General features: G+C 41.9%; 2 protein-coding genes across 2 annotated transcripts; both read left to right on the top strand.

The window, feature by feature from the left end:
- Positions 1 to 2,088: 2,088 nt before the first annotated feature.
- FBXO28 (F-box protein 28) lies at positions 2,089 to 16,090 on the top strand. The gene is made up of 5 exons (XM_032989427.2): positions 2,089 to 2,322; positions 8,161 to 8,270; positions 9,265 to 9,403; positions 11,952 to 12,147; positions 13,975 to 16,090. The coding sequence occupies exons 1-5, from the start codon at positions 2,110 to 2,112 to the stop codon at positions 14,367 to 14,369; spliced, it is 1,053 nt and encodes a 350-aa protein (XP_032845318.2). The 5' UTR covers positions 2,089 to 2,109; the 3' UTR covers positions 14,370 to 16,090.
- A 4,636-nt stretch (positions 16,091 to 20,726) lies between these two features.
- Positions 20,727 to 25,619, top strand: DEGS1 (delta 4-desaturase, sphingolipid 1). Its single transcript, XM_032989465.2, has 3 exons — positions 20,727 to 20,888; positions 21,890 to 22,632; positions 24,873 to 25,619. The coding sequence occupies exons 1-3, from the start codon at positions 20,807 to 20,809 to the stop codon at positions 25,017 to 25,019; spliced, it is 972 nt and encodes a 323-aa protein (XP_032845356.2). The 5' UTR covers positions 20,727 to 20,806; the 3' UTR covers positions 25,020 to 25,619.
- The last annotated feature ends 1,088 nt before the right edge of the window (positions 25,620 to 26,707 follow it).

The following is a 26,707-nucleotide window of genomic DNA, read 5'->3' as shown; positions in this document are numbered from 1 at the left end:
TTGCCCTGCTCCCAAGTTAATTCTTTCCCAGTTGCAAATTCTTTTTTTTTAAGAAAGAGGTTGCAGGTAGGTTTCTGAGGAAAGGAGGAATTTGCACATGAAAGAAATGGGTTAAGATAAACCTTCAAAGAAAAGAAGTATGTCTGAAAAAAATGTACAGGGATGATGCAGACAGCTAATGCTTTAGTCCTGTAACATTTTAAGCTGTATGACCTTGGTGCAGGTACTGTGAAAAGTGGTTCCATTCTCCCCAAACATTTTATGGCTTTTTCCCATACACTTTACTACCATCACTTCTGGCATTCGCCTAGTGATTTTCTTTGGCAAGTCAGTCTTCAGTAGCACCAGTTCCCCAATCAAGCACCCACACCTAGTGCTACTGATGTGAAAAAAGCAGCAGCAGCAGCTGAAGGCAGAGGAGATTGGCATCATTCCTCTCAACGGCTGTGCCAAGTTCTGTCAGGCTAAAACGGTTGTGAAACTATGGTGTGTTTGTGACCATGCTCAGAAGCACCAGGCACTGTTCTAGAAACAGCCATTGGTCCCATCCCTTTGCTGCCCCAGCTATTACTTTCAAGAAACCTCCCTAATATGCAAGATTAAAGGCAAATAAAGGAGCAGAGTTTGTTTTATTCTAGGTATTTCGCCTCTCAATAATGTCTGGTTCCAAGCACTGGTTTGTAGTTTCTGCCAGCTGGCTCTGGCCCCCAAATGCCAACAGCAGATGTGCACACCCATTTCTCACCCCAGCTGCTGGGGCTCCCCCTGCACACCCTGGCCAAGGCAGGGGTAGGTCCAGGTGGGCCACAAAAGACGGGTGCTCACCCATATATATGTAGAATAGAAAGGCCTGGATTACATTTGTGAGAAGTAGGTGTGCCTCACTTAAGAGCTCCAGAAGTAATTTTCCATCCTGTAGCTGCCAAACTGTAATTCAACCATATTTTCTTGGGGGGCTGCTGCGCCTGTGCAGCTGGCACTGCTCCTGCCGTGTGGAGGCAGCACTGCTGTACCCCTGAGCAACAGCAGCGATTAAGTTTTTGGAGGTCTTTCTCACAGAGTTTCCTCAGGAGGGGGCATGGAGAGGGATGGTGTAAAGCTGCCTCAGAGGAAGTTCAGGTTGCTTATTAGGGAAAAGATCCTCATACAGAGGGTGGTCTGGCATGGGAACAGTGGGCTCCTTGGGGAAGGGCTCCCAGCCCCAAGCCAGTCGGCATTTGGATAGAAATATATGATTTAACTTTTAGGTTGTCCTGTGGGGAGTGAGGAGCAGGCTTGGATGATCCTGGTGGGCCCCTTCCACCTTAGGACAGCCTACATCTCTATGAGCTCCTGCAGCCTCCTCGACTGCCTTACTTTTACTTCTTCTACAGAGTGGGGGAGAAAAAAGCCCTGTAGCTTCTCAATGACACATGTAAAACTAACCTGCAAAACTCCAGTTGCGGGGTGTCTGGCTGCTGGTGTGGGGAGCTCAGGGCGCCGCTTCCAGCCACAGCCAGTGGTGGTTGCTTATGTACCTCGTGTAAGGAACCCACCAGGCACGCGGTGGTGGTTTTCCTGTGCGTCTTAACACCCTTATCAAACCCCGCTTGTGCATTTATCCTCCACCACGTTCACCGCCAGCGAGCCTCAACCTTCCACTCCACACGGTCCAACGGATTGATTTCCAGCCCTTTGTTTTAAATCAGCCCCCGGTGGGGTGCTCAGCGCTTGGCTGGAGCGGGGGCGGAATTCTGAGCAGCCTCCACCACACCTCGGTCCCCCCACCCTCAGCCGGCGGAAGGGGCTGCCGGGCCGCAGTCCTCCGCCCCTGCAGGCGCTTCAGTGCCGGGGGACGCGTTGTCCGAGGGCTGCCCGGGTCGGCGGGGGGGTGCGGGGGGGTACGGAGAGGTGTGGGGTGGCGTGGGGGGGTGAGGACAACGGCCCCGGGGGAGGCAGCGCCGGGGCCACGCCGCTGAGGGACGATCAACGGCCGCGCCCTCTGCCGCCCCCTCGCGGCCGGGCGGGGCGGGGCGGGGCGGGGCGGCTCGTCTGGTGCAAACGGGGGCGGAAGTGTCGTCATAGGAAGGCTTGCTCCCCTCCCTCAGCGGAGGAAGGACGGGCTTCAAGATGGCGGCGCCGGAGGAGCGGCTCCTGTCGGAGGGGGAAGGCGGCGCCCTGGGCTCGGCGCGGCTCTCCCCGCCCCCGGTCTCGGAGTCTCCCGAGGCTCTGGCGCCCTTGGAGCCGCCGCCTCAGAGCAACACGCTCATGGGGCTGCCCATCGTGGCGATCGAGAGCATCCTCGGCTTCCTGTCCTACGACGAGACGAGCCAGCTCCGCCTGGTAGGGGCCCGGGAGGGGAGGCGGCGGGGCGGGCGAGGAGCCCTGCTGCGGCCGGGGCAAGCTCGCCTGGCTGGCCGGGAGCAGCGCTGGGAGGAGGTGGGGAGGTGGCGGCGGCCCCTGCTGCCCCCCGTCGCGCTGCTGCTCTCGCTGGGGAAGGGGCGGGATGGGGCTTCCCACCTTTTCCCCAGCCGCCCCCGAGCCTCGGGTACAGCCGTGTAGGTGTCTGCCTCCGTACACGCATTCCCAAAGGTCTTGTATCATCTCTTGCTTCTTTCATTCCGGACGTCCTCTGTGAGAAATTGCTGGGCTGCTGGAGGCTTACTTCTTGTGGTGAATGCTTTTCCTGGGGAACTACTCTATTGTGTCTCATGCATGTATTTATTTTTACTTATAGAGCTTAAGCGTATAAGTGCAGGAGATGGTGAGCCTGCTGCTCGAGGGACCCTACCCTATCTAGAAATTGTGGCAAAAAAAGATGTATGAAAACCCTTGTCTGCCTGAAAGGCTGCCTGCTTCTTCCAATCATAGTAGTAGATCTAATAAAAGATATTACCTCTACCTCTGAACTTTATAATGCCAAATAAAAGCGCAGCTGTCAGTGAGGAAATGAGTGTATATCAATCTTAAACTGCCTGCATATGGAGCTTGATGTAAACTATGACATAATATGATAAGCTGCTATCTTACTGAATTTCTTATGATGTTGTAAATGGAATAATGGGGAGGGAAGTAATGCATAGCTTATGTAACCCTCAGTAAACTTGCATGTACTGTACTCTTTCTATTTTAAGAACTCTATTAGCCTAAACTAGATAATATTACAAGTATATTTCTGCAGAAAATTAGACTGCATGTATGTTGGATTGGCAACCTGAAGTGTTGCACCCTGACTGTGACTTTAAACTGAAAGCTCTTCAAGCAGAAAATGTGTTCTCATTCATACTGCACCAGTACCTAAATATTTCTAGCATGCTGTCAGTCCACTAAAGACTTTTGCCTTTTCTGTGAGAGTAGGTAGTAGATTTGTGAAAAAGATATAGTACTGCTTTTTTGGATTGCAGCCTCTGCTTTTGACTACTTACAGCTTGAATGAAGGGAAGAGAAGAACATACACTATTTGAGTATGCTTAGTGCTGCATGGTCTGAATTGCAGTGCTAGACACAGCCCTGTGCTCAACTTTCCCATTTCATTTTATAAATGGTAGTGCCCGTGGGAGCTATCACTAGTCAATAGAAGGTTTTTATTTCCTGTAAGGCTAAGTTCATGTTTGTAAGCAATGCTATGTCAGCAGTGAAGTTGACAATAGGAAACATGATAGTATATGGACTAAACCAGCCGTTAAACTCTGTGCTACTTAAGAAGTAAAATGCAACACTTTTATGCTCTCTTATGTAGCACCTGCAAGTTCATCTTCCCAGAAGATGACTGCCCCTTTCTGAAGTTTCAGAAATGTGCAAAACCAGAATGGATAAATACCAGCTCTGACACACACATGGAACAATACTAGGGGCAAAATGAAGGAAACTATTCAGTTGCTCTTTCCCTGGTTTTAGTTTGAGTCAGTGACAGTCAAGAAACTTAATCTCCTTCAAATGCCTTACTCTTCCCTTAAGCACATCTAAAGGCATTATGAGCATGCTTCTAAGAAAGTGTACTTGTCTTTGTTAACCAGCGGTAATGTAAAGAATCAGAGCCCTTCTGGTTTGACCTAGTCAGAAGTGTAGCTCATAGCCACATGAGCTTGATCTGCTAGGTCTTTCAGATGGCCGTTCAGAACTGAAGGTGTTCTGACAGCTCACTGAGAGGAAGAAACTGGGTGTTTTGAGTAACTCCAGATGCCGTTGACAGAGAATTAAGGTAGCCTTTAAACAGAACAATGCCTAGGCATATATTCACGATGAACTTTCATCACTTTCAGATTTTGAAAGGCTAGAAGTAGCCTTGGGAGACACTTGTGCAATATAGGACAGGAATACACAAAGGGCAAATTTCTCTATGAGAACTGACTTGAGCTGTTTATCAAAGATAAATGTGTGTATCTTATAATGAGTAATATTCTGCTAAAGATATGTTGCAGGACCACATTAATTGAATGACAGAGATTATATTGATTAGGTCTCATGCATATTAAAAATATGTCTGAAAGCAGCTGCATTAACCCCTTAGAATGTGACATTCCATGGAATAAAGCATTCTGAGGAAGGTAGGAAGATATAATCCAGGACACCAGTCAACCTAAATGAAGTTTGATCATACATGTGTAGACACAAAATGTGGATTCCCTAAATTGATCACTGTGATGCATTCGCTGGATCCCAGCATTGAAGGAAATGAATGTCTTAATCTCTTTCTTTTTCTGGTATCACCTTAGCTCACTGATCAAAAACAAAACAAAAAAAAAAACACAAACCAAAACAACCACCCAATCCACAAACAAAATAAAAACCTTTGAGTTGAACTGCTGTTAGATCTAGAGTGTGTATAAGATGACAGACTAAGGAGGTGTCTGGGTGGGAGGACATAGAACATCAGCAAGTTTTCATATTAAAATAGAGATAGGGACCTGCATTGTTTATGTAGAGCATAATGAGGAACATAATCCAAGGCTCAAGATCCATAAGTCTTTTTGTGTCACCAAAGGAAGAGGTAAAGAACATTTCCTGCTTATGATGATTGCCATCAGGCAAGGCAAGACCATGGGCTTCTCATTGTGCATCTACTGGTTAAGCAGTGAAGTAGATCTTAAGTAATGGAGACTAAACAATAGGTATTCAGAATACAATTGTGTCTGAAATTATGCCTTAGTGCAAATCTTGAGCTAGGAAACTTTTGTTCAGGTAAAGTGAATGAGAGGAAAAGCAGCAGCAGTTTACCTTCAGCCCTTTTGAGTATTTACTTCATCTGCTTCCTCTGATATGTCAGTGTAAGAGAAGCGCAGAAGACCCAGAAGATCCTTATATCTGAAGCTGTAATGTTCTGGACAAGCTGCTGTCTAGTATGTGTGCTGATAATGAAAGCTAGCTAGCTTCCAGATTTTGAAGGCTGCTTTTACTGTGATTTTTTTAATGACCTACCGAAGCTCTAGAGTTTTTACCTGCGTGGGATAATGAAATTCTTATGTTCCAGTTTCTTTCCATTCCCATGGCTGAGCTTGGAAATGTACTTCCATTCAGTCTATTACTACAGCAAGCATGATTAAAAACAATCTGTAACCTCCTTCCATGAACACTCTAAGGAGAAGGTTATCTTTGATTCTGACACACATCAGAAGTGTCTTAGATTCTGCAGCAAACTTGTGCTTATTTTCTGCACAGCACAAATAAGGGCTGATAGCCTTTGGACAGCACAGCTTTAATCTTCCCACAGTTTCAGTAAAGCTGTATTTACAGGCATTTCTATTTTAAAGCTTCTTGTTGAAGTCATCAACGTTTTATCACTTAGACTTTACCCCAGAAAGGCATTATGAAACATGGTGTCTGTGTAGCCTCTAAGAAAAAGAACATATATTACATCTAATACTTTAGGATATTTTTATCTCTGTTTGATATTGGTTATCTGTTAGTGAAGCTTGGAAGAAGTAAGACGTGCTTGAGGAAAGGGAAGCTGGTAGTAGTCATCTAGCAGATTGTGTCAGTTTAGTTTGTTTACAAATGAACTGGAAAATTAGTTCTTTCATAGAAGCTGTTACTGCATATAAGCCAGCATGCTAAGAAGCACTAACTTCTCATTCGGTTTTTCACATGGACTTGGAATAACTTTCAAACACTGAAATTTGAACACAGTGTCTGGTTGGACCTGACATTTGAGGAAACTCAGGCTCTTTCAGCTTTATGACACTGTGACAAATACGAGCAAATCTAACTTTTTACTTTCTTATGGTCCATTGAATAGCTAGTATCAAACTGTTTAGACTAATATGAACACTTAAAAGTATAATAATGCTGCTTTGCGTATGACTGCTGACTGTGCAGTCTATAAGAGACATTTTCTTCCTATAAATACAGGTGCCATATAGTTTAAATGGTGACATCAGGAATCAGCTGAAAATTAAGAGATGATTAGTAAAATAAGTTGCAAACATTTTTGGTTTCTGATGGTATCTGTTCGGTGTTTGGGCTCTAGACTGATTATTGGCACAAATATGGGTAATGTCCAGAAGCTGGAGCAAATAATTCTTCATGCTGTGCAGCGTAAGCAAATGAGTTAAGATTTTCAGAAATCCAGCGTTTAAAAATGGAGTGCAGTTGTGTTTACCCATCGTGACTTAGTGTCTTGGGTGTGGGAGGGCTTCAGCACAGGGAAAGGTCCTTGCTGCCACCAGGTGTCAGTGTCCCCACAGTGAAAAGCACCCTTTCGGTGCTGCTTCTGAACTTGCACCTAACACTGTACCTAGGCTGGCTTTTCTCTTGTGCTGAATAATGGCGTGGCTAACGGAGCCCTTGTGCAGGTACTGGGTCCTCGGTCAGGCGTTTGGTAGCATTAGAACCACAAGTCAGCTGTAAGGTCTTGTACTCGAAAATGGTATCAGATCTAGGCATCCCTAATGCAGCTAACAGGGGAAAGGTGACAATTTCCTTATTCCTGTAGTTGAAGGGCCAGCATTATTTTTATATACACTGGAGATGATTTAGTTCATTTAGAGAATGTGGGGAAGAGTGTGCTGAGACTGTCCCTCTGTAGTTAGCCTGTCTGATCCTTCTCTTTTGACTGTTAACAAGGAAGATCTAACACAAAGGAGCACAGACAGATTGACAGCAATTTCTTAATGGTCTGTTAATGCAGGTCTGTTTGAAAATGGTCAGTTCTTACCGAACTGAAACTAGCTGTGACTAGAGAAAGACTCACAGAAAGTAGAACTTTAAATAGTGGCTTCCATATAAACAGAAAATAATAGCAGGCTTTTCTGGGAGAAGTGAGAATCTTCTTCCTCAAGGTACAAACTTACATAGACTTTAGAATTATGAAATGAGTAGTGTATGGAGGGAATGAGTGTTTATTTAAAACAAACAACAAAGCTAATGAGTTGGAAAGTGGGATCACAGTGGAAGTTGTGCACTTTAGTACAAAAAAACACCCCAAAACAATTTCAAAGGACAGTTGGTTCACTAAGGTCTTGCATCTTCAGAACTGAATTGCAATTACTTTAAACTTTTGTACAAGTTGGCTTTGTCTTGTAACTGGTTATTTTGTGAAGGTTTAAATTTAGCAGTTTATTATATCTTCTGTAGCTATTAATGTTTTTTCTCCTTAAATCTGTGGAAAAAATTGAGGCTATGGGTTTCCAACATAGCAAATAAAGGAATCTGCTAAACAGAGAAGAGGAGACTTTTTTTACACAAAAAGGAATCTTGTTTCCCATGCACTGTATTGCATAAGCTTTTAAATTTAATTGTAGCCGTCTTCAAATACATAAGCCTTAAAGGCTGAAAGAAAACCATCATGATTTTTTGTCTTTAAAGGCTTCTTTTTTGAGACTACAAAATATTAACTTGATCTACGAGAATCACTCTGGAGACCAAGTTAAAAGCCAGGCAAAGGCATTTGCAACTTCCATAAAATCAGAGGAAATTGTATCTGCTTATATATGGGTGGCATTCAGCCTACTGTCTCCTATTAGGCAATATCAGGAGATTAATTTGTGCACTGTGTGGAACATAGCTTCTCCTGTTTGGAGTATCGTGATCATTGCTAGAGATGGTGTTGCCTTAAGCTCAACCACAGTTTCTGCTTCTCGAATTGGAGCAAAAACTGGTAAGAGTATCTTTTACTACCCAGCAGGTATGGATAAGATAACAGTAAAAGTGACTTGTGGCCCTACATTTTCTTTTTAAATACAGGTTTGTAAGCGAATGGACTTGGTTTGCCAGAGAATGTTAAATCAGGGATTTCTGAAAGTGGAAAGATACCACAGCTTGTGTCAAAAGCAAGTTAAAGCTCAGCTTCCGAGGTATGTACCAATTAAAACTGTAGTTAAACTTATATGTGCTAGATTCTTTTAAGCAGAATATTGAAAAGGATTTCTTGCTGGATAATTCCGCTTACATATCTTGAAAATCTGAGTCACATTTGTTTTTATTTCATTTTTCCCAAAAGCACCTTGAACCTAAGATCTAATTACAGAATAATGGTGTGGATGAATGTAAGTAGTCATATACTATGAACTGGAATATTGGAAAGTGTCTCTGGTATTTTAAACAGAGAAAAGAAGAGTGGGTCCTGTATTACTCAACTCTTTTGGCAAATCGAGCAAAGACTCCTAGGAATGAATAAATGCCATTCCCTTTCAAGACCGATTGCCTTCACTGATTATTTATCTACGACTGTTTAAAAAAAAGCAAGGTTTTCCAGTGACAAGGATTAAACAGGGGAAAGGGAGGGGGATTTGACATGTGAGCATTACTGGAAGCTAGTTTCTCACTAAAGCAATGTCTTTTCTCCTTTTTCCGGTAAGTGCAGCTGCTGTTGTATCCTGTCAGATTTCCTAGTCAGAGTGAAGAAACTAAATGCTACTTACTGTCGAGATCCCTTGTCAAAAGAGCTTATATCCCAACCTAAACTTTGTAGAAAACACTAATAATAAATTTATGTCAATTGCATTGGAGTACTAACTGTAGGAATATAGGGGGATAAAAATATTTGCACTGACTCAGTGTCTACTGCTAGTTAGTACTTTCTGAATAGTCCTAAATTACATACAGAGTTTATGGATCGCATAAGATGCATTAACTATTTAGAGAACAAATTTTGTCTAAGAAAGTGTAGCTTGCTATTACTAGCTGGTTTTCAATCTGTATCATTTTTTTCCAATAAAGACAGAACTAATGTTAGTGGTTACATTTTCAAACCTCAGAGGGTTTTAAGGGTGAAATTAACTTGAGTGATTTTAGTTTCATTTTGTTGACTCGTTGTTAATCAGTGTCACTTAATGGTGTGTCTTCTAGACGGGAGTCAGAAAGAAGAAACCATTCATTAGCTCGTCATGCAGACATCCTTGCTGCTGTAGAAACGAGACTCTCTCTGTTAAATATGACTTTCATGAAGTATGTGGATTCCAATCTCTGTTGCTTCATACCTGGAAAGGTAAAATGTAGTAGACTGTACTATGTGAATGTGTATCTGTGTTTAAAAAATCTGATTTTGTAACTTAACCTGGGACAGCTGGGACAAATTTATAATACGTATATATATATACTGAAACTGTGTTTCAGATACTTGCAAACAAACACAAGCCAAACTATGCTATAGCATGCTGAAATGAATGAACGAGGTTCTATGTATATATTGTTTTAAGCTTGAGTTCCATTTTCCATTATATTCTCTCTTAATTCTGATGTTTGACTTGTGGCATATACATACTATACAGCCTTTTACAAGAAACACATGATATGTAGGGTTTAAGTATGAATGTTAATTGTACAAAACAGCTGGATGCCAGGTCATCAGAAGATGTAGTAATTTAGACTACGTATAACACTAAGGACTCAGTCAATCAGGAATATATTAGGCACCTTTCTTAAGGGCTTGAGTACTTCAGATTAATTGAATTAAGGTATCTAGTATGTGGAAACACTGTTCAGTATTACAGTGGATGGGGTATTTTTATACAGTAGTTGGAATTAGTTTTAAATGTAGATAAAGTGTGTTAAACATTATACCACTGAACAGTTCTGGTGTTTCAGAATACTACCCCAATATAAAATATAAATTATGCAAGCCAGATGTACATCAGAGGTACCAATGTTTTGTAAGCTGTGAAAACAGAAGTGCATGTGGCATTGACAAAATCATGATCTCAGGAAGACTGGTACAGCTCAGGGTTGAAACAAGATCTGTGAACATTAGCCTAATGCTCTATTCATGAATCTTTCCATGTGAGGTTTGGATATGTTGGTATTAATTTTTCATGGGCAGATAACCAATTTGCACTGGGATGAATGGAAAAGTCGGCTGTTGGATTCAGATGAAGCATAGCAGGCATTTTTACATTCAGTACAATAGGATAGGCTGTTGACATGAAATGTACTTTTATCTTGAAGAGGTAACTTGATTTCTGTACATTCTTGTTGACTTGATATTTAATTAATTTTAAATGAAATCATTATAATTTAATATATTTATGCTTATTTGACTTTATATTTTTATATATACCATATATTTTTAAAAATGTAAGATAATATAAAGTCAAATAAACTTAAGTCCTTGATATTCACATAGTAAATGGACTACTTAATAGAAATATTGCCTTTCTTTTTTGAAGAGTAGATAGAAAGGCAATACTCAATCTAGACCTGGGGTGTGTAGGAGTTGGGCATGTGAGCTTGCCAGCCATTTTCCTTGTGGGCACTGAGTCATAAGGACCTTGTTTGTATTCTGATATAACAGCTAAAAGGTTTTTTTTAATTATTTACTTAGTATATGAGCTTGCTAGTGCCACTGCTCTTTCAGCACGTTTACCAATTCACCAGGAAATTCTATTTTGGTCAAGCAGATTCAGGGCTTATTGTTCACTTACAGTCTGTGGTTTCCCCCCTGACCTGCCCTGCTCCCCTCAGGAAATTTCGTTTGAATGAAGTTGCCACAGAACTGACAGGAAGTGAGTATGTGTTAGAATTTGTGAATCCTGATTTGAGGTTCAGCGTACTGGGTGGAGCTTTTTGGTGATAGCAGAGTGCTACTGCACGATTTTACATCAAGAATGGCAGGACAATGCTTTGAGGATGTTGTTGCTAACAGGATATAATATGGGTAAAATTAGAGAAGTCTTCACTAAATTTGTGGCATGATGAGACACTTCAGTCTTGTTTAGCTTTTGCAATTCTTTTATCTAAGCTTCCTTTATTAAAACACAAGATGCAACTGTATTGTTTCACCTGTGATTCTAAGGCCTTAAGATCTGTGTTCATCAGGAGACTCTTCAACCATTCTTAATCCTGTGCAAAATATCTGTGTCAGTAGATTCGGTGATAAGAGGACCAGCACACCTATCTTGATCTGCCTCAGACTATAATTCATAGATTAGTGAGACACCTTTCATCTCTCTGTATCTCTCCTAACCAAAGGGGTTGTTTGTCAGACCTGTTAAGAGGGTGCTTATGTCCTCCGTCAGCAGTGGATTGATGTGTTATAAATTAATATATTTTGGACTTAATCTGAGTTTTCAATATTTTGGGTGAATGCAAGTGGACTCATGTAAATATTTACACCTCTTCAGGCCTAAATGACGATAATTCTTGCTGTTCCATTGATGTGTTTTGTATGCCTTGTAACTGGCTGGGGCAGTGACTGCTCTTCAGTGTGGCTTAGAGTATCTTGCTTGCTTCAAGTTCTCCAAAAAGAAACAATTATGCTCTGCTGAGTATAGATTATGTAATTTAGAACTCAAGTATAGATGTAGTAAAATTTCACACGATGAGCATTTCATGAGTTTGAAGAGAGTTGTGATCAAGTGAACAGCTTCTCTGATGTATCACAAACAGCACTTAATTTCAAAAAGCTGATCTAGAACTAAAGCACACAGTGGTATGCAACAGTTATGTAGTAAAAGCCCCTGAATATGCCAGCATTTCTAGAATGATCTGAAATAATCTTGCCTTTATCAGAAAATCCTAATTCTTCTTAAATGTTTTAGGTAATAGATGAAATTTATCGTGTGCTAAGGTATGTAAACTCTACAAGAGCTCCTCAGAGAGCTCATGAAGTTCTTCAAGAACTAAGGGACATTTCCTCCATGGCTATGGAATATTTTGATGAGAAGATTGTTCCAATACTGAAAAGAAAGATGCCTGGGTCAGATGTATCGGGACGTCTGATAGGAACTGCCCCAGGTATTAATTCCAACATATAGTTAAGTTTTTTATTTAGTTTTTCTGTAAAAATTAACAGCACTGTATCTTTTTAAAGCTCCCTCCCTTAAATTTGAGCTTTATTACATAAATATTGATGATACTTGTTTCTTAAGAATGCAAACTGAAATTCATTTGCTTTGAACTTTAAGCCTTTGTACTACCAAAAGAACAGTCACTTGAATGTATGTTAGAATTATGCATAGTGTGTATTCATTAAACAAATGCTTTTGTGCCTCCAATGAATGAGACTTTATCATTGCACTTGGTTGAAATTTGGCACATGCGATGCCGACTCGATGCCTTTTATTTTTAGGACAATCAGCAGATGAATTAGCCTAAGCTGTTGTAGTACGTAGAGAGCTAGAACATACTTGTACATAGCTTCTTGACTTTCCTGGGGCACTAATGTATATGCTAACAAGCAAAATACTTACGGGTAATAGTGAAAAGGCAATTAAAATAACAGTAATAGTGAAAAGGCAATTAAAATAACAGTCTATAAATAAACAGTTAAACTGATCCTTCATACACACTGTCAGACTTGCCAGAACTTTTGTGAACCAGAGTCTAAGGTAGTCGCCTCATATAATGGGCAAAAGCAAGAGGTTAGTAGAACTGTAGTGTTTTTCCTGTGCTGAACATCTTCATGCTCCTTAGAAACTGTGAAATTAACTCTCTGAAAGGGTAACTTAATTCAAAAAAAACCCAACCAAAACAAAAATCATTTTAAGTAAAAATGATAGGCCTAACTGTAGGAGCTCCTTGTTTTGGGTATGTCCTGTCCATCCTTTTAGCCGTAGGTGTGTATACCACCTCTTAATTATATCCTGTTAATTGTACCTCAATTCCATTGAGTCTCTTAGTTGAGGAAGTACTGCCCAAAACCATGGTTGATATCAACCGGCTTTTCAAGGCCAAGGCTTTATGTGTCATAGAAATGTTTATCTTGTGTTGGGGGAGGAGCATAACCTATCTAATGACAACCCTTTAACTGTAGATATGCTGGCATCTTAAAGGAATAAAAAAAGGAGGAGGATGACTGTTGTAGGCTGTTCCACACAGTTCTGTCTTTGTAGTGCTTAAAAGTTGCATCTTGCGTAGCATTTCTAGAAAAGTGATGTAAGAAGTGATGACTATCTTTTATGATAGGAAAAGTGAAAGAAATTATACAGTAGCTGTTAGTCTCCTTGATTTACAGGAACTTTATTAAAATCAACGTTCCCAAGCTCAAATTCCAGTATGGTTTTAGTACTTAGGAAGAGTCATTCTAAAGAAACATGAAAAATAAATTCCTTTCTTCTAAAAAGTAAGTTAAACTCAGTATCTTGTTAAGCCCCAAACCACAAAAATTTAGAACGTTAGCTGTCTACAACTAAGACAGCAAAATTGTACTGCTCGATTGAAATATATTTATTTAATGTAACTATCCTGTAATAAGTAATTTATAAACATGTTGTGGGGTTTTGACTTCGCATCTGTGACACTAAGTCTTGATGACAAGGTAATATCTCTACAGTTTTTGATACAGCAAAAGGAGAGGGGCTTATACACAATATATGAATGATGAGCTCTTTTCCAGACTACTGAATATCTGGGTATTTTAAAAGAAACTAGTTGTGCTCTGAGATACCATATGCTCTTGTCAGACACTTAAATGGCTGTAAATCTGTTTACACATTCACATAACTTGAAACCACTATTCAGATTCATGTTTGGGGAGTAGGGATAAGCGAAATACGAAAACTAGGACACAATTTCTGCCTTTGTCTTGAAGTTGTAGAGGGTTAATCACTGTTTTCTCTGAAGTTCCAGGGCCTTCTGCAGCACTGACAACAATGCAGCTGTTCTCCAAGCAGAACCCTTCAAGACAGGAAGTTACCAAACTCCAGCAGCAAGTAAAAGCAAATGGCACGGGCTTGACAGCGCTAAAGCGGGAAATCTCAGAGCTTCGCATCAAAGTGCAAGAGCAACAGAAACAACTCCAAGATCAAGATCAGAAACTGCTTGAGCAAACCCAAATCATAGGTGAACAGAATGCCCGATTGGCTGAGCTCGAACGGAAGCTGCGAGAGGTGATGGAGAGTACAGTAGGAAATTCCTCAGGTTCTGGCTCAAATGAACAATCTCCTAGAAAACGGAGGAAGGCGGTTGAATCCACAGACTGTCCTAGGAAATCTAAACGCCTTCGAAACAGAAAATAATTTGGGAGTAAATGACACCTTTGGGAGGAAACACTGCTTTAGTAGCCCAAGCAAGTCTGCTTGTTTGGATACTGTGACTAGCTTCATGGTGTCACTTAGGCTGCTGGCTCTTCAAAACACCACTTAGACTTGAACAGTAATTTTCTTTCATTGAGACTTTTCCCCTGCTTTCTGTATGGGTGGGCCTAATGCACAGAATCTTTAAGATTTGCAATAGTTACATACTAACCAGACCTGCTCTGTTATGTTTTGAAGGGTTAATCTTTTTTTCTGTGCAGATGTGTTTAAAGTAAACTTATTTGTGTTTATGCATATGTTCACATAAAATCTTAAATAAACTCAGTCTTAACTGACTAAAAAGTTAAGCGTAAAAACAGATGTCCTATTCACTTGAAGGAAAGATCCACTTTTAAAATCTTGTTTTAGAGAACGTGATCTTTTTTGTTACAAGTGACCTTGTCTGGAATGTCTGAAAAGTAGTTAATACTTTTTGGGGATCTCTGTAATGAGTAAAACTGACTTCTTAAACTACAGTATTGGCTATATATTTTTGTAAACTTAGGAGGAAGGGCCTTCTCTCCAGTCTTCACGTGCACACCCCCTGGTTCTAGGTGTTGGGAGCCGTATTCCACATTTGCATGGATAGATGCATGTACAGCTTAGCCAGCCTGCTAAAAGCACTTGCCTGAAATCGTTCTTAACTCTGGGAGAGAGCACAGAGACCTGTAAAGCAATTTGTTCCTCAGCCATAACGTCGCATCGGCTTTCAGCACAACTGCTTTCTTATGATGAGGTGGTCTTACAAAGGTAGTTGCAGGAGAGTGTGAGCCCGGGCTATCTGCCACTTTCACTGTCTGTGAATTTCAGGTATCGTTAGCTGAAGCTGGAGAATTGAGAAGCTGCCTATGCATTGCTTGATTCGTAGGCTGACATCTAATAAGTATCAGAGAAATTGTCCCTACAGTAACCAAGCTCAGGGGGACATCATTTGAATGAAATGCTGTATTATGGAAAAACTTAAACTATTTTGTGTCTATGTGTTGGGGGTGGGGTGGGATGGAAATTTCTCTGTAACACTGATGACTAAGCTTTCCTTACCCTAAAAGGTAAATCACTTCAGACAAAGCTTTAATTTCTTTTGCACTTCTGTTTTGAGCTTGTAACTGGAAAAGCATGTCTTGCACTGTTCAGTCTCTCTGGTCACTTTAACAACCTCAGAGTTGTGTACAGTGATTTTTTTTTTTTTTTTTTTTGCCCCCATCTGTATATTTTTGGAACCTTATACAAATACCATTGTCCTTGGTTTTGTTTTGATGTACTAAACTATGTAGCTTTATCATTTGACTTACGTTTTCTTTTTTTAATCAGCTGCAGCTCTGGGTTTAGGCAGTGCTAAATTCAATTTGGTATGGCACTGAAAATGCAAATGATGCATCCGTAGCTGTTCAAAATCTTGATATTATTACCAAGGGTTAAAGTGCAAGTTTCTCTTACGTTTTGTGTGGCTGTCAGTATAACGCAGTGGTTGTGTTTACATCACTAAACAAATCAGAAACTGTCTGGTCAAATGTTATATAACTGTGGGAAAACTGACATTTTTTCTGAAACTTCAGCTACAATTTTTATTTCTAAAATATATTAGCTCATACCAGAAGTAACATTGCAAATGCCTAATTTTTGGCAGACATTTAGTTTTCAAATAAACTTGTTGGGTAGTTTGAGTCTTTTTAAAAAAGGCATGTTTCTTAAGAAAAGCACCAAGGAAATGATGAAAGGCTATCTGGGGGAAAGGTTAAACTGGTAAAGAAGCGTTTGCTATTACTGGTGTTCCATGGCTCGGCATTTTCTTACTGTTAAAGATCTCTTTAAGGTAGATATCTGCTGTTCAGTTTAAAAATACTGGCATATACTTTCTTTTTAAAAATATTCATTTTGAATCATGGGGTCAGCATGATAGCTATAATTACTGTGTATCATGTGATACAAATTCATTTAATGGTCATTCATGATGACAAATTCATGTAATGTTATTTACATGAAGATATTTGTGGTTAAATACTTCTAAACAAGTATAAACCTGTGAATTGCATTTATTGAAAATGTTTAGTCATACATCTCAACATCTTTCACTTTATTTTCTTTGTTCACCTCTAGAAGATGCAAACAATTCCTCCCCCCCACCCCTTCACAATATACAAATAGTTTCAGGTTGTTCAAGAGTACCATTTATTTATATGTTGGTGAATCTCTATGCGTAGACTGAGCTGGAAAGAACAACGGCCTATTGTTACATGAAGCATTCTCTGTGCACAGTGCCAGCTTGGAACCTTCAACTCAAGGAAGTACCATGTGCCACTAGTTTGCAGGTGCATCCTGATCCTCTGTGTGCTACCAACTATAGTAAAATTGAATGAGGCCCGTGAAACTTAAGAGGTAGAAGGGGTGGTTACAAACAAGCTCTGAGAAATGCCACAACAGAAGTACACTACTATTTTGTTTTCACTACCCAGGGAGGGAGGGAGACACGACTATCAGACAGCTCTCAGGCTGGAATATACAATATACACTAGTGGTGTAGCTAGAATGTACAAAACAGAATGAAATAATAGTTTGGAAAAAATAGCTGAAACATTAATTTCTGACACCGTGTCCCTTATTTAATAAAAAAATATGCATTTAGCAATATATGAACAAGCTGATAAATAACCTGAAGTAAAACTACATCACTTTTAACTATAAATTTCTATGCAAGTTTACATGAGTTGGTATTTTGGCCTCAAAAAGTACAGTGTTAGTAGCCACTAGTGATTGTATAAGCTGTTCAAGGGAGAACCTCAAACTAGTGAGACTAAGATGTAGTTTACAAAGTTATGTGAAAAACCGTTTTATTTGCAGGCAGTGTACAGTTCTGGTACTTCTAGCAAGGGCTGAAACGGAATGGCTCACGGTTGCAAGAGATAGTACCTATCTGTTACAGTTACTTAAAACACCTTAAAACCACTGAGGTGAGCTTTCCTTTTCAAGCTTTCCTTTTTTTTCTAAAAATAGCAACTTGCTTTGTAAACTGCTTTTTGTTTCAGAGGAGGGTTGAGGATTATTTATGAATTTGATTATCTAGTGAACACGGTGAAAATGGTATCAGAAGATACCACAGTGGTACTTTTTTGAGGGAAAAGCTGTTTGCAACCAGGTCCTGCTTTCCAAACTGAACAGCTTCTATGTAAATGCAGCGTTCCAGCACCTTCTAAACAAGGGCTAATGGATGTGATACATGAAAGCCCTGAAGGAACAAAGACTACCTGCTTAGCAAGATCGATTCCTCAGATTAAAGAACAGATAGAAACAAATGTTAACTTCTTGAGTCCCTGACACTCTCAGCATAGCACATTAAATTAATCACAATAGCTCACTAATGTTACGAGGATGCCTTCACAGTTTCTTAACACAAAAAATCAGACCATATTGAGCAGAAACTTAGTTGGTCTTACTGAGATCTAACAACAGTTAATTGTGGGAAGCACTAAGGCTGCCTAAGGAATTTTCAACATCTAGAGCCCCTTGAAGGTAGGATGACATAGGATGTAGTTAAATGTGTCTTCAGACAGGAGAGGACTACGTGATTTCTTAGTGTTCCTGGTGGTTTTAAGAAGGTAATTGGCAAATTACAAGGATAGATTGTTACTTCATTCATAAGTAAATTCAGTTTGGAGTGTTTTATAACAACATGTCTGCTAGTTGTGAACTGTTCTGAGTTGTCTCCAGTTCCATTCCAGTGCTGCTTTGCACCGTACATGGACCAGCTCACTTGTCTCTGTGCTCTGCTTTTGCAGTTGTGCTTACTGGATTTCACCTTCCTGGTTGGATGGGGGTGCACAGCCAGCTTTGGTTTATGTATAACTGCATGCTCTAGGATTTTTTGTTCTAGCTTTGTGCCAGCTTAAGTCGTGCTAGGTACAGGATCTCTTTGTCTTCGGAAGGGAGACGGTCAGATGCAAAAACTGTCAGCTTGCTGAAGATCTAAGAAATGTGGATTTGTTACGTGGACTGCTTAAACCAGAAAGACTTAGTGATTAAATAGGAAAAACCACTTTGCACTCCAGGACACTTGAGCAATTACATTTTCCAAAACTTTCACATTTCATATTTTTCTTAGTTGTTTAAGCCTTGTTTGGCTGCTGTGGAATGTTTAATTTCTAAATCTGGGATCTTCTATATAATTACCCTACCGAATCTTGTGACCATTTAGAAACCTCCGTACATTTGCAGTGCTGTAAACCTGCCTCTGTGTGCTGAACTCTTGATATTCTGTCTCTCCTCCAATGCTCCTGTTGACTCCTGCAATCTTTCTTATCTGCAGAAGCATTCATTCGTTCTTTTGGCAGGATGTTTCCCACGCATGAGAAGGTCTTCAGCGCAAGGATGGATAGCAGTGCTAATACTTCAGCTACAACTAGAAGGGAACATTTTCAGAAACATGTACAGTGTTTAGAGTGCAGTTGAGTGAAACACTTGTGATCCTGGCAATTTTGCAGTCAGCTTCTGCAGTGGTAACTCAAAAGCACTTCCTGGTTTATTGTGAAGTGATCACGGAGCAAAAAGTAAAACTGAACATCCCTTGCAAGGAGAAAATGCCTTGACAAAATCTAAACATCTGTTTTGTCTCTTATTCTGTAGCCGTCCTCACAAAGTCTATAAAATTCAGGTCATGTGGCTAAGGAGAGAAAAGCTGTGAATAAACTTTTTCATCTCCACTTGCTCCCTTTTTCACAGCTAATTCACATCCTGATACACACAGATTAAAAATGCATGTAAAAAAAAATCACAAAGTTGTTACGTTTCATAGATCCCGTGCTTTGTCCATTATTTTAGACTGTAAACATTTTCAAGCAGGGATTGTATTTCCCCTACATTCCCCCAGTTGTACATGGGGCTTTTAGCAGCTAGTACTTATCAGCCTTTTTTATTCATTATTACTAATAAATTTTAAGTGATGCAACATAAACCTTGAGATGTTCATATTACATTAGTAGATAAGGTCTAATTTACTTTGCGATTACTTCCTCTGTTGTTTTTATCACTATTATAGATTCAGATTATTTTAATTTTAGTGGATTTATGGACAACTAAAATTCCAAGCAAGTAGTCATTCAACTTCTACATAAAGTAATCTTTGTAACTGAACTGCCCACAGTCAATATTATATGAGAAACAGATCTAGGGTCAGATTAAATGGAGTTTAGTTCTTACAGAGGAATTTGTCAAAGAAGTTCTTAAAATATCTTAGCACAGAAAGTGAAGAAAACGGGAGACCTTGGCACAGATGTTTTTTAGTTGTAGTTCAGTATCTCTAGGCAGCTTATAGAAATGTAGATTTTGGGCAAATGGTAGCTAGTCCTTACAACCACACATCTCTTACCTTTGGAAAAGAAAAGGTGTTTATATTAAAGAGCCGCTGTAAGATGCTGTTTCTGTTTCCAGTCTCGCGAAAGCGAGTCGGATGAGACTGCCCGGCCGCCTGCGGCGGCTTCTGGGCAGGTTGTCCCAGCGAGCGAGAGGGGCAGATCCCTCCGGCAGGCCGCGCTGCGGGCGGGAGGAGGCCGGGCAGGGGAGGCGGGAGGCGGGGATGAGCTGCGGGGGCTTCGCCCGCCCGGCTTCTGGCAGGCCGGCCCCGCCCCGCTGCCGCGGTGGCGGGTGAAGGAGCTTCGCGCTCCCCCAGCGCCTCGGCGCCGCAGGGCTCCCGGAGGCAGGGCCGGCGCCACGGGCCGAGAATTTCCTTCTCCCTCCTTAAATATTAGCTACGCACGCGGCGCTACTAAAGGCACCCGCGGCGCAGGCAGGCAGCGACCCTGCCGCTTTGAGAGGGGCGCTCAGTGCCTCCCCGCGCCCTGCTCCCCTCAGCGCGTCACGGCCCCTCATCCCACACTTCGTACCCCATCCCCACGCGGCCGCCACGGACGCGCGGGGCGGCTGGCGCTGGTCGCAAGCCTACCACGCCGCCTCCAGCGGGAAGGCCGGGGAGCTCAGCCGCAGCCTGCCCGGGCGGAGCAGTGAGACTTGTCCCCTGAAGTGGGACACACACACACACACACGTACCCACGCACGACTTCCCTCCGGCGGAAGCGGGCGCTGAGGGGCTGCTGCCCGTTCCTCCCCCGGGACGGCGCAGAGGGCTGAGGGGAGCCGCCACGCGGCCCCACAGGCGACGGCTTCGCCGGGCGCCTCGCCCCGCCCCGCCCGGCCAGGCCCCCGCCGGCGGGGGTGGGGCCTGTCAGCCCTGACAACCGGCAGCAACCAATGGGCAGAGAGGACGGGGTGGTGGGCGGGACGCCCTCCGAACCGCCTCCGCGGCGCTATAAAGCGCGGTGCTGGGGGGCGCCGGGCGCTGCGGAGCCGAGCGGGCGGATAGACAGAGAGATAGGCAGACGGACGGCGTCGGGATGGGTAACACCGTTGCCAGAGAGGATTTCGAGTGGGTCTACACGGACCAGCCTCACGCCGACCGCCGCAAGGAGATCCTGGGTGAGGAGGAGGGAGGGTGGCGACGGTGCCGCCCGCTCCTTTGCCGCCGGCTGCGTGGCGGGCGCGGGGGGGGGACGACGGACTGAAGGACGACACCCCACAAAATGGCTGCCAGCCACCCGCGCCGGGGGGCGCCGCGGGGAAGGCGCCGCGGCGGAGGGCCCGACCCTCGTCGCCGGCCCTGGGGGAGCCCCGGCGGGGGGGCGGCCGCTCCGTGCGGCCGGGGCCAAGGTCGGGCCGGGCCCGTGTGAGGGGAGCGGCGCTGGCCGCGGGCGTGGGGGCGGGAGCCGCCGCCTTGGCGGCGCTGTCGGGGGAGGGGAAGGGAAGGAACGGGGTGTGCGGGGGGGGGGAGGGGAGCGGAGCGGGGAGCAGAGCCTGAGCCCCAAAACGCGGGGCGGGCGGCCCGCGCTTCCATTTTGAGCGACGAAGCGAGCGCCGAGCCGTGCCGGAGGCTGCCGGGCGGCGGTGCGGGCGGCGCGGTCACCCCTCCCGGCGGGGGCTGCCGGAGCTGCCGCCCCCCCCGGAGCCCTTCCCGCGAGTGCGGAGCGAGCTGAAGGGACGGGCGTCTGCGGGTCAGTATAGATAAGTGGCGTCGTGCGTAGAGGTCACCGCGGCACCCAACACCGGCGGTGAATTAACCGCGTTTTCAAGAAGACTAAATCTGACCTCAGCTTATTTGAGCTCGTCTGAGTTACTGGTGGGTTGTCGGTTCGAAGCCATTTCCTTCCCGCGTAGCTCGGAGGTGGTACTGGTGCTTGCCATATGCGTGTCTAGTTGCTGAGCAACAGAACAAATCCAAAATGATTTAGTGCTAGAGGATTTGTTATAGCAATAAATGTCACAAGTGGAAAGGTGGTGCGTTTTCATTACCTTTACAGACAAATCCCAATTCGGAGGAAGGGAAGAAATGACTATATATGCTTTTATAATCTATGTGGGATAGCTGGCCATGAGGAGAGTTTCTGAGTAATTCCTTTTTCGTTGAATTCTTTCCCATCTAGCTAAACATCCAGAGATAAAAGCATTGATGAAGCCAGACTACAACTTGATCTGGGTGGTTGTGCTGATGGTTCTTGCTCAGTTGACTGCATTTTATCTAGTTAAAGACTTGGACTGGAAATGGGTAATCTTCTGGGCGTATGTTTTTGGAAGCTGTATTAGCCACTCCATGACTCTGGCTATTCATGAGATCTCTCACAATAGTGCCTTTGGCAACAGCAAAGCAATGTGGAATCGATGGTTTGGAATATTTGCCAACCTCCCTCTTGGTCTCCCATACTCCATATCTTTCAAGAGATACCACATGGATCATCATCGTTACTTAGGAGGCGATGGAATTGATGTGGACATTCCTACCAACTTTGAAGGCTGGTTTTTCTGTACCCGTTTTAGGAAGTTCATATGGATTGTCCTGCAGCCTTTTTTCTATGCGATTAGACCTCTCTGCATCAATCCCAAGCCCATTACTCGACTTGAAATAATCAATTTGTTGGCTCAGCTTTCCTTTGATGTTGTGATATATTATTTATGGGGGGTCAAATCCACATTTTACATGCTTGCTGGTTCAGTACTTGGACTTGGGTTGCACCCGATTTCAGGACACTTCATAGCTGAACATTATATGTTTTTAAAAGGGCATGAGACATATTCCTACTATGGGCCACTTAATTTGCTCACTTTTAATGTTGGCTATCACAATGAACATCATGACTTCCCCAATATTCCTGGCAAGAGCCTTCCACTGGTAAGTTTACTTCCAAGGTTGTTGTTAATTTTTCTTAAAATAAGCCCTTTAACTTCCAAATCAGGTCGAACACTGTTAGTTAGGAGATGAAGTTGGGAGATAAAAATTGTTCTTGTGTGGTGTGGTGGTTTTTTTTTTTTTTTTTTTTTTTTTTTAGTTGAGTGAGGAAGGGAGTTATTACTTAGCATTTTAGTGGTATCCTGAACAAGTGTCCACTGTGCTGGCAGCTCAAGCCTCTTCCATAAAAGGAGAGGGGAGGAAATGCGTGTCTTAATGCTTTGCATGAACTTTAGTTTTCTGTAATTACTATCAGCCTTCTGATTTCTTCAGTTTGTAAGTATGCAGAAAACTAGTTAAGAAGTCACAGCTAACTTCAGAAGTTTGTTGTCTTTGAAATCGTAAGGACAATATTGGAACCCATGCTTATCCTTCAGTCTCTATCACTGACATTTGCTGGTGGGGAAAAGAAAGGGTTTTGAGATACTGCTAGTGTTTGTTGTTCTGTTGACAAATGTTTAATAGCTTTCTATTTTGGAGCAGCTCAGTTTCCTCTAGTGAGAACCTTTGAACCCTAAATAAGTATCAGCTGTATGCTGACAGAATTAAGGCTTCAAAGCTAAGACTTAGACCTATCACATGTGTATGAGTAGCAGATGTGACTTTTCAAACTATTTTCTCCCCACTTCAATCTTTGCTGGTTTCTGTTATAGCAGGAGCACAATTCTCATTGCATAAGTGTTTCCCAATTGGAGCATGGGAACACAGGCTTCCAGGGCTACACCTGAAACTCCTCTTCAGTGAAAAGTGGTTTTCATCAGACACTAAATTTGAAATTTGACACTAGCGGTGGTGTTGGTCTTGTAGCTTTGTTACTGCACTTGGTAATAGTAAGACCTTGTAAGCTTGTGGCTGGTGAAGTCTAAACTCGATTTGTTATTTCTGTTGTCCATGGTGGAACTGTAGATGAAATAACTACTCCAGTGCTGCTTTAGCATGAAAGTTAAATTCTGTAATTGGTTTGAGACTGTTTTTGTATTTTATTTGTTTGGGGGTTGGTTTTTTTTGAAAAAGATGGATGATTTCTTATTTGTTGGTTTCATCTTTTCAATACAGCTAAAGTTGCTTTAACTCACCTTTGATTAGATCTGTGCTGGTGAATGAGGATTTCACTTCATGTACCAGTACTTAAGCTGTAAATATGGAATGATTTTTTTTCAAGTATTTAATTGCAGAGGTAAATACCTAGCTCTGCTACAGAACTCTTAATCCACAGCTCCAATAAGAAAACAAAGCCTTCTTTTGCAACAGTGTAGTTAATTTGATTGGACTGGACTCTGCTATGCTGAGTGCTAAAGATCACTGAAGTACTGAAGGCTTGATTCCAGCTGGGGTGCTGGTGAGCTGAGAGTAATTACTGATGAATAAAAGTATACTGGCTAGATACACTAATCTATAGGTGTGATAACAGATCAAAACGATCTTCAGCTCCAAATCAGACATGCAAATATCTTGGGTTGGTTTGTTTGCTTATACAGATTAATATTTTTATTCTGTCTAAAACTATGGAATTTAGTGAAAAAAGTTTTTCTGTTTACCTTTTTAAGGCTTTAGGTGGTTGGCCTTAAATATCAGTAAGGATACGATATCTAACTTAAACTCCAGCTCTCTTAGTTTAAAACTGGTATTGTCAGCATGTATATCTGAGAATTAAGTCTTTGGAAGCAGTTGATATTCTTTAATGTCTGTCTTCAGAAACAAGATGTTCTTCAGAAATATGTTTTTTTTTTTTTTTTTTCTTCCAAGTGCTGAAGCTTGAAACTACATGTAAAAATAGCTTGTTTTAAACATTGCTTCCTAGAACTTGCAACATCCTTTTTAGTGATACTCTTAAACCTGTGAGTCAGCACTGAACTGAGTCACCCACTTCCACTAGCAACCAAACTGCTTGCTTTTGTGAGCTACATCATTCGTAGGTAGCACAGTGAGCAGACTTCAGAGTGTTAGCAGAGTTCTGGTTAGCTTCAATATAAAGGTTTCATGTGAAGTTTACTTCACCAGCAAAGGAGTTGCCTTTTCCTTCAAGAAACCTTCACACTGTGGTGCTAGTAGCCTTTCCTGTACAATCCAACATCTAAAATGAAACTTCTAGTGCTTTGCATTGCATTACAGATTGAGGACTCTCAAGTTGTCATGATTGGCACTAATATAAACAGCAAATAAACCTCATATCTCCTCTTTAGGTGAAGAAGATAGCAGCTGAATACTATGACAACCTGCCACAATATAACTCTTGGATAAAAGTACTGTATGACTTCGTGATGGATGACACAATCAGCCCATATTCACGTATGAAAAGGCAATTAAAGGGTGAAGTGAAGCAAGATTAAGCTTCTGCCAACCAAAAAACTTTGAAATGTCTGCTTGCTTTAAAGTGGCTGGTATAAGGTCTCTTGCTAAAGCAGTTCACCAGTGTCCTGAATTAAGATCTACAGCAACACAGCAATGCATCCTTAAGGATTTTGTAGCAGACTCCCACCAGCTATAACATAACATTCCTTGCAGTCCTCAGATTTATTGGTTTCATGTGTGTATGTTTGCCTAAGGATCAGTGTTATATGCATAATGCTAAATCACTTTGTTACAGAATTTACTTTGGCAGGTGTTAACTCTGTATAAAATGCCTGTCTGACTCTTACTATTTTATGAGTTCTCAATGTAGTACACTGCCCACAATGCTGTTTAGATGACTGTAGTATTAAAATGCTGTACTTACCTGTTAATTCTAAACTAACATGATTTGTTAACTTCAGCCTTCTGTTGAACCTGTTTCCTAACTTAGGGGTGGAAGAACTAAATTTGCACAGAAATGTTAAGTCTGCTTTTGTTTAAATATGTAATGTGTCATTTGAAGCACTGTTAAAGTTCTGCCTTTTCTATGGAAAGTACCTTAAAGGAACAATCTATCAGAATGAAGCTGGCATCTTTGAGATGGCTTGTGTGGTTTCCTTGTTAAAAAGGTGGGGAATTCAAGGGTATTGCCAGCTCTGTGGGTCCCCACCTACTGCCTAAGCTGCTTGTGTTAGCATACAGCTTGAGCAGGCAGCATTTAGAACCCTCTTGTGAAAGCCACTAGGTAACAATGTGACTGATTAGGTTTTTCATATGGTAAAAATATTGTTACATTTGAGTTTCTCACATCTGCAAAGAAAAATGATTAGGCTTGTCCTAGTTGGTTCTGCTGTTACCATGGTTTTAAATGTTCAATCTATAAATATTTATACTCATTTGGAAATCTGACTTGTATGGAAAAATTAGTCAATTGAATCAGATATTGTTCTGGCAAACAAGGCTAGCTACAACCACTGACAATTCTACCTATTAAGCATATTAATCATTTGGGTACACAGAAGGGTTTTGCTAAATGATCTTGATTTCCATTCTGCCCCCCATCCCCCCTGCTCCATAAACCTACAGTACCCTACATAAACATTTGTCCTTATATATTAAAATGTGGTGAGATCAAATGTCCTGCTTAAGTTTTTAAATTGGAAACAGAGAAAAGATAGACTTCTTCAACACTGAAGAATCTCTACATACCTCAGCACAGTGTATTTGCCATCTATCATCTAATGCATTGATGATGGCTTTAAGCTGTCAAAGATGGCTACAGATGGCCCTTAAATCTCAAATGGTGATCCTATGGTATGTTCTTCACTTATCTGAAAGATGGAATCTGATCAAGGTGGAAGTCTTAGCTGCTGTCCACACTGGTCTGCTGTAACTTATTTTTTAGATGCCTTTAATTCATGTTTTGGTGGCTGTGACTTTTTTGGAAGCAGCTGAGTGCCTAACAAGAATATGTTGGTACATCTTGACCCTTGCTTGCTTGCAGCCCTGTTTTTAATGTGTGTTTTGTTTAAGCGTGGGCCCTTACCTGTGGTTAAGCAATAGAAGTGGTATGAAAGTGTGCTAACCACTTAAAGTGACTTCATTGTGAAGCCAATAACAGGCTAGCTAGCCAGCATATTGCTCAGGGTAGAGTGTAATGTCAAAATATACTTTATCCAATACTGTT

This window comes from Tyto alba, unplaced genomic scaffold (assembly GCF_018691265.1).
Source record: "Tyto alba isolate M040663 unplaced genomic scaffold, T.alba_DEE_v4.0 Super-Scaffold_16, whole genome shotgun sequence".
Lineage (NCBI taxonomy): Eukaryota > Metazoa > Chordata > Aves > Strigiformes > Tytonidae > Tyto > Tyto alba.
The sequence above is the reverse complement of the archived record's forward strand: the minus strand, read 5'-3'. Positions and strand labels throughout refer to the sequence as shown.

What these genes read in the sequence shown, in the direction of transcription:
- FBXO28 (XM_032989427.2), top strand. Translation starts at nt 2,110, where the DNA reads ATGGCGGCGCCGGAGGAGCGGCTCCTGTCGGAGGGGGAAGGCGGCGCC. An exon ending in GTTAAAGCTCAGCTTCCGAG is followed by an intron (nt 8,271 to 9,264) that starts GTATGTACCAAT and finishes TGTGTCTTCTAG; the next exon opens with ACGGGAGTCAGAAAGAAGAA. An exon ending in GTTGCTTCATACCTGGAAAG is followed by an intron (nt 9,404 to 11,951) that starts GTAAAATGTAGT and finishes TAAATGTTTTAG; the next exon opens with GTAATAGATGAAATTTATCG.
- DEGS1 (XM_032989465.2), top strand. Translation starts at nt 20,807, where the DNA reads ATGGGTAACACCGTTGCCAGAGAGGATTTCGAGTGGGTCTACACGGAC. An exon ending in CCGCCGCAAGGAGATCCTGG is followed by an intron (nt 20,889 to 21,889) that starts GTGAGGAGGAGG and finishes TTTCCCATCTAG; the next exon opens with CTAAACATCCAGAGATAAAA. An exon ending in CTGGCAAGAGCCTTCCACTG is followed by an intron (nt 22,633 to 24,872) that starts GTAAGTTTACTT and finishes TCTCCTCTTTAG; the next exon opens with GTGAAGAAGATAGCAGCTGA.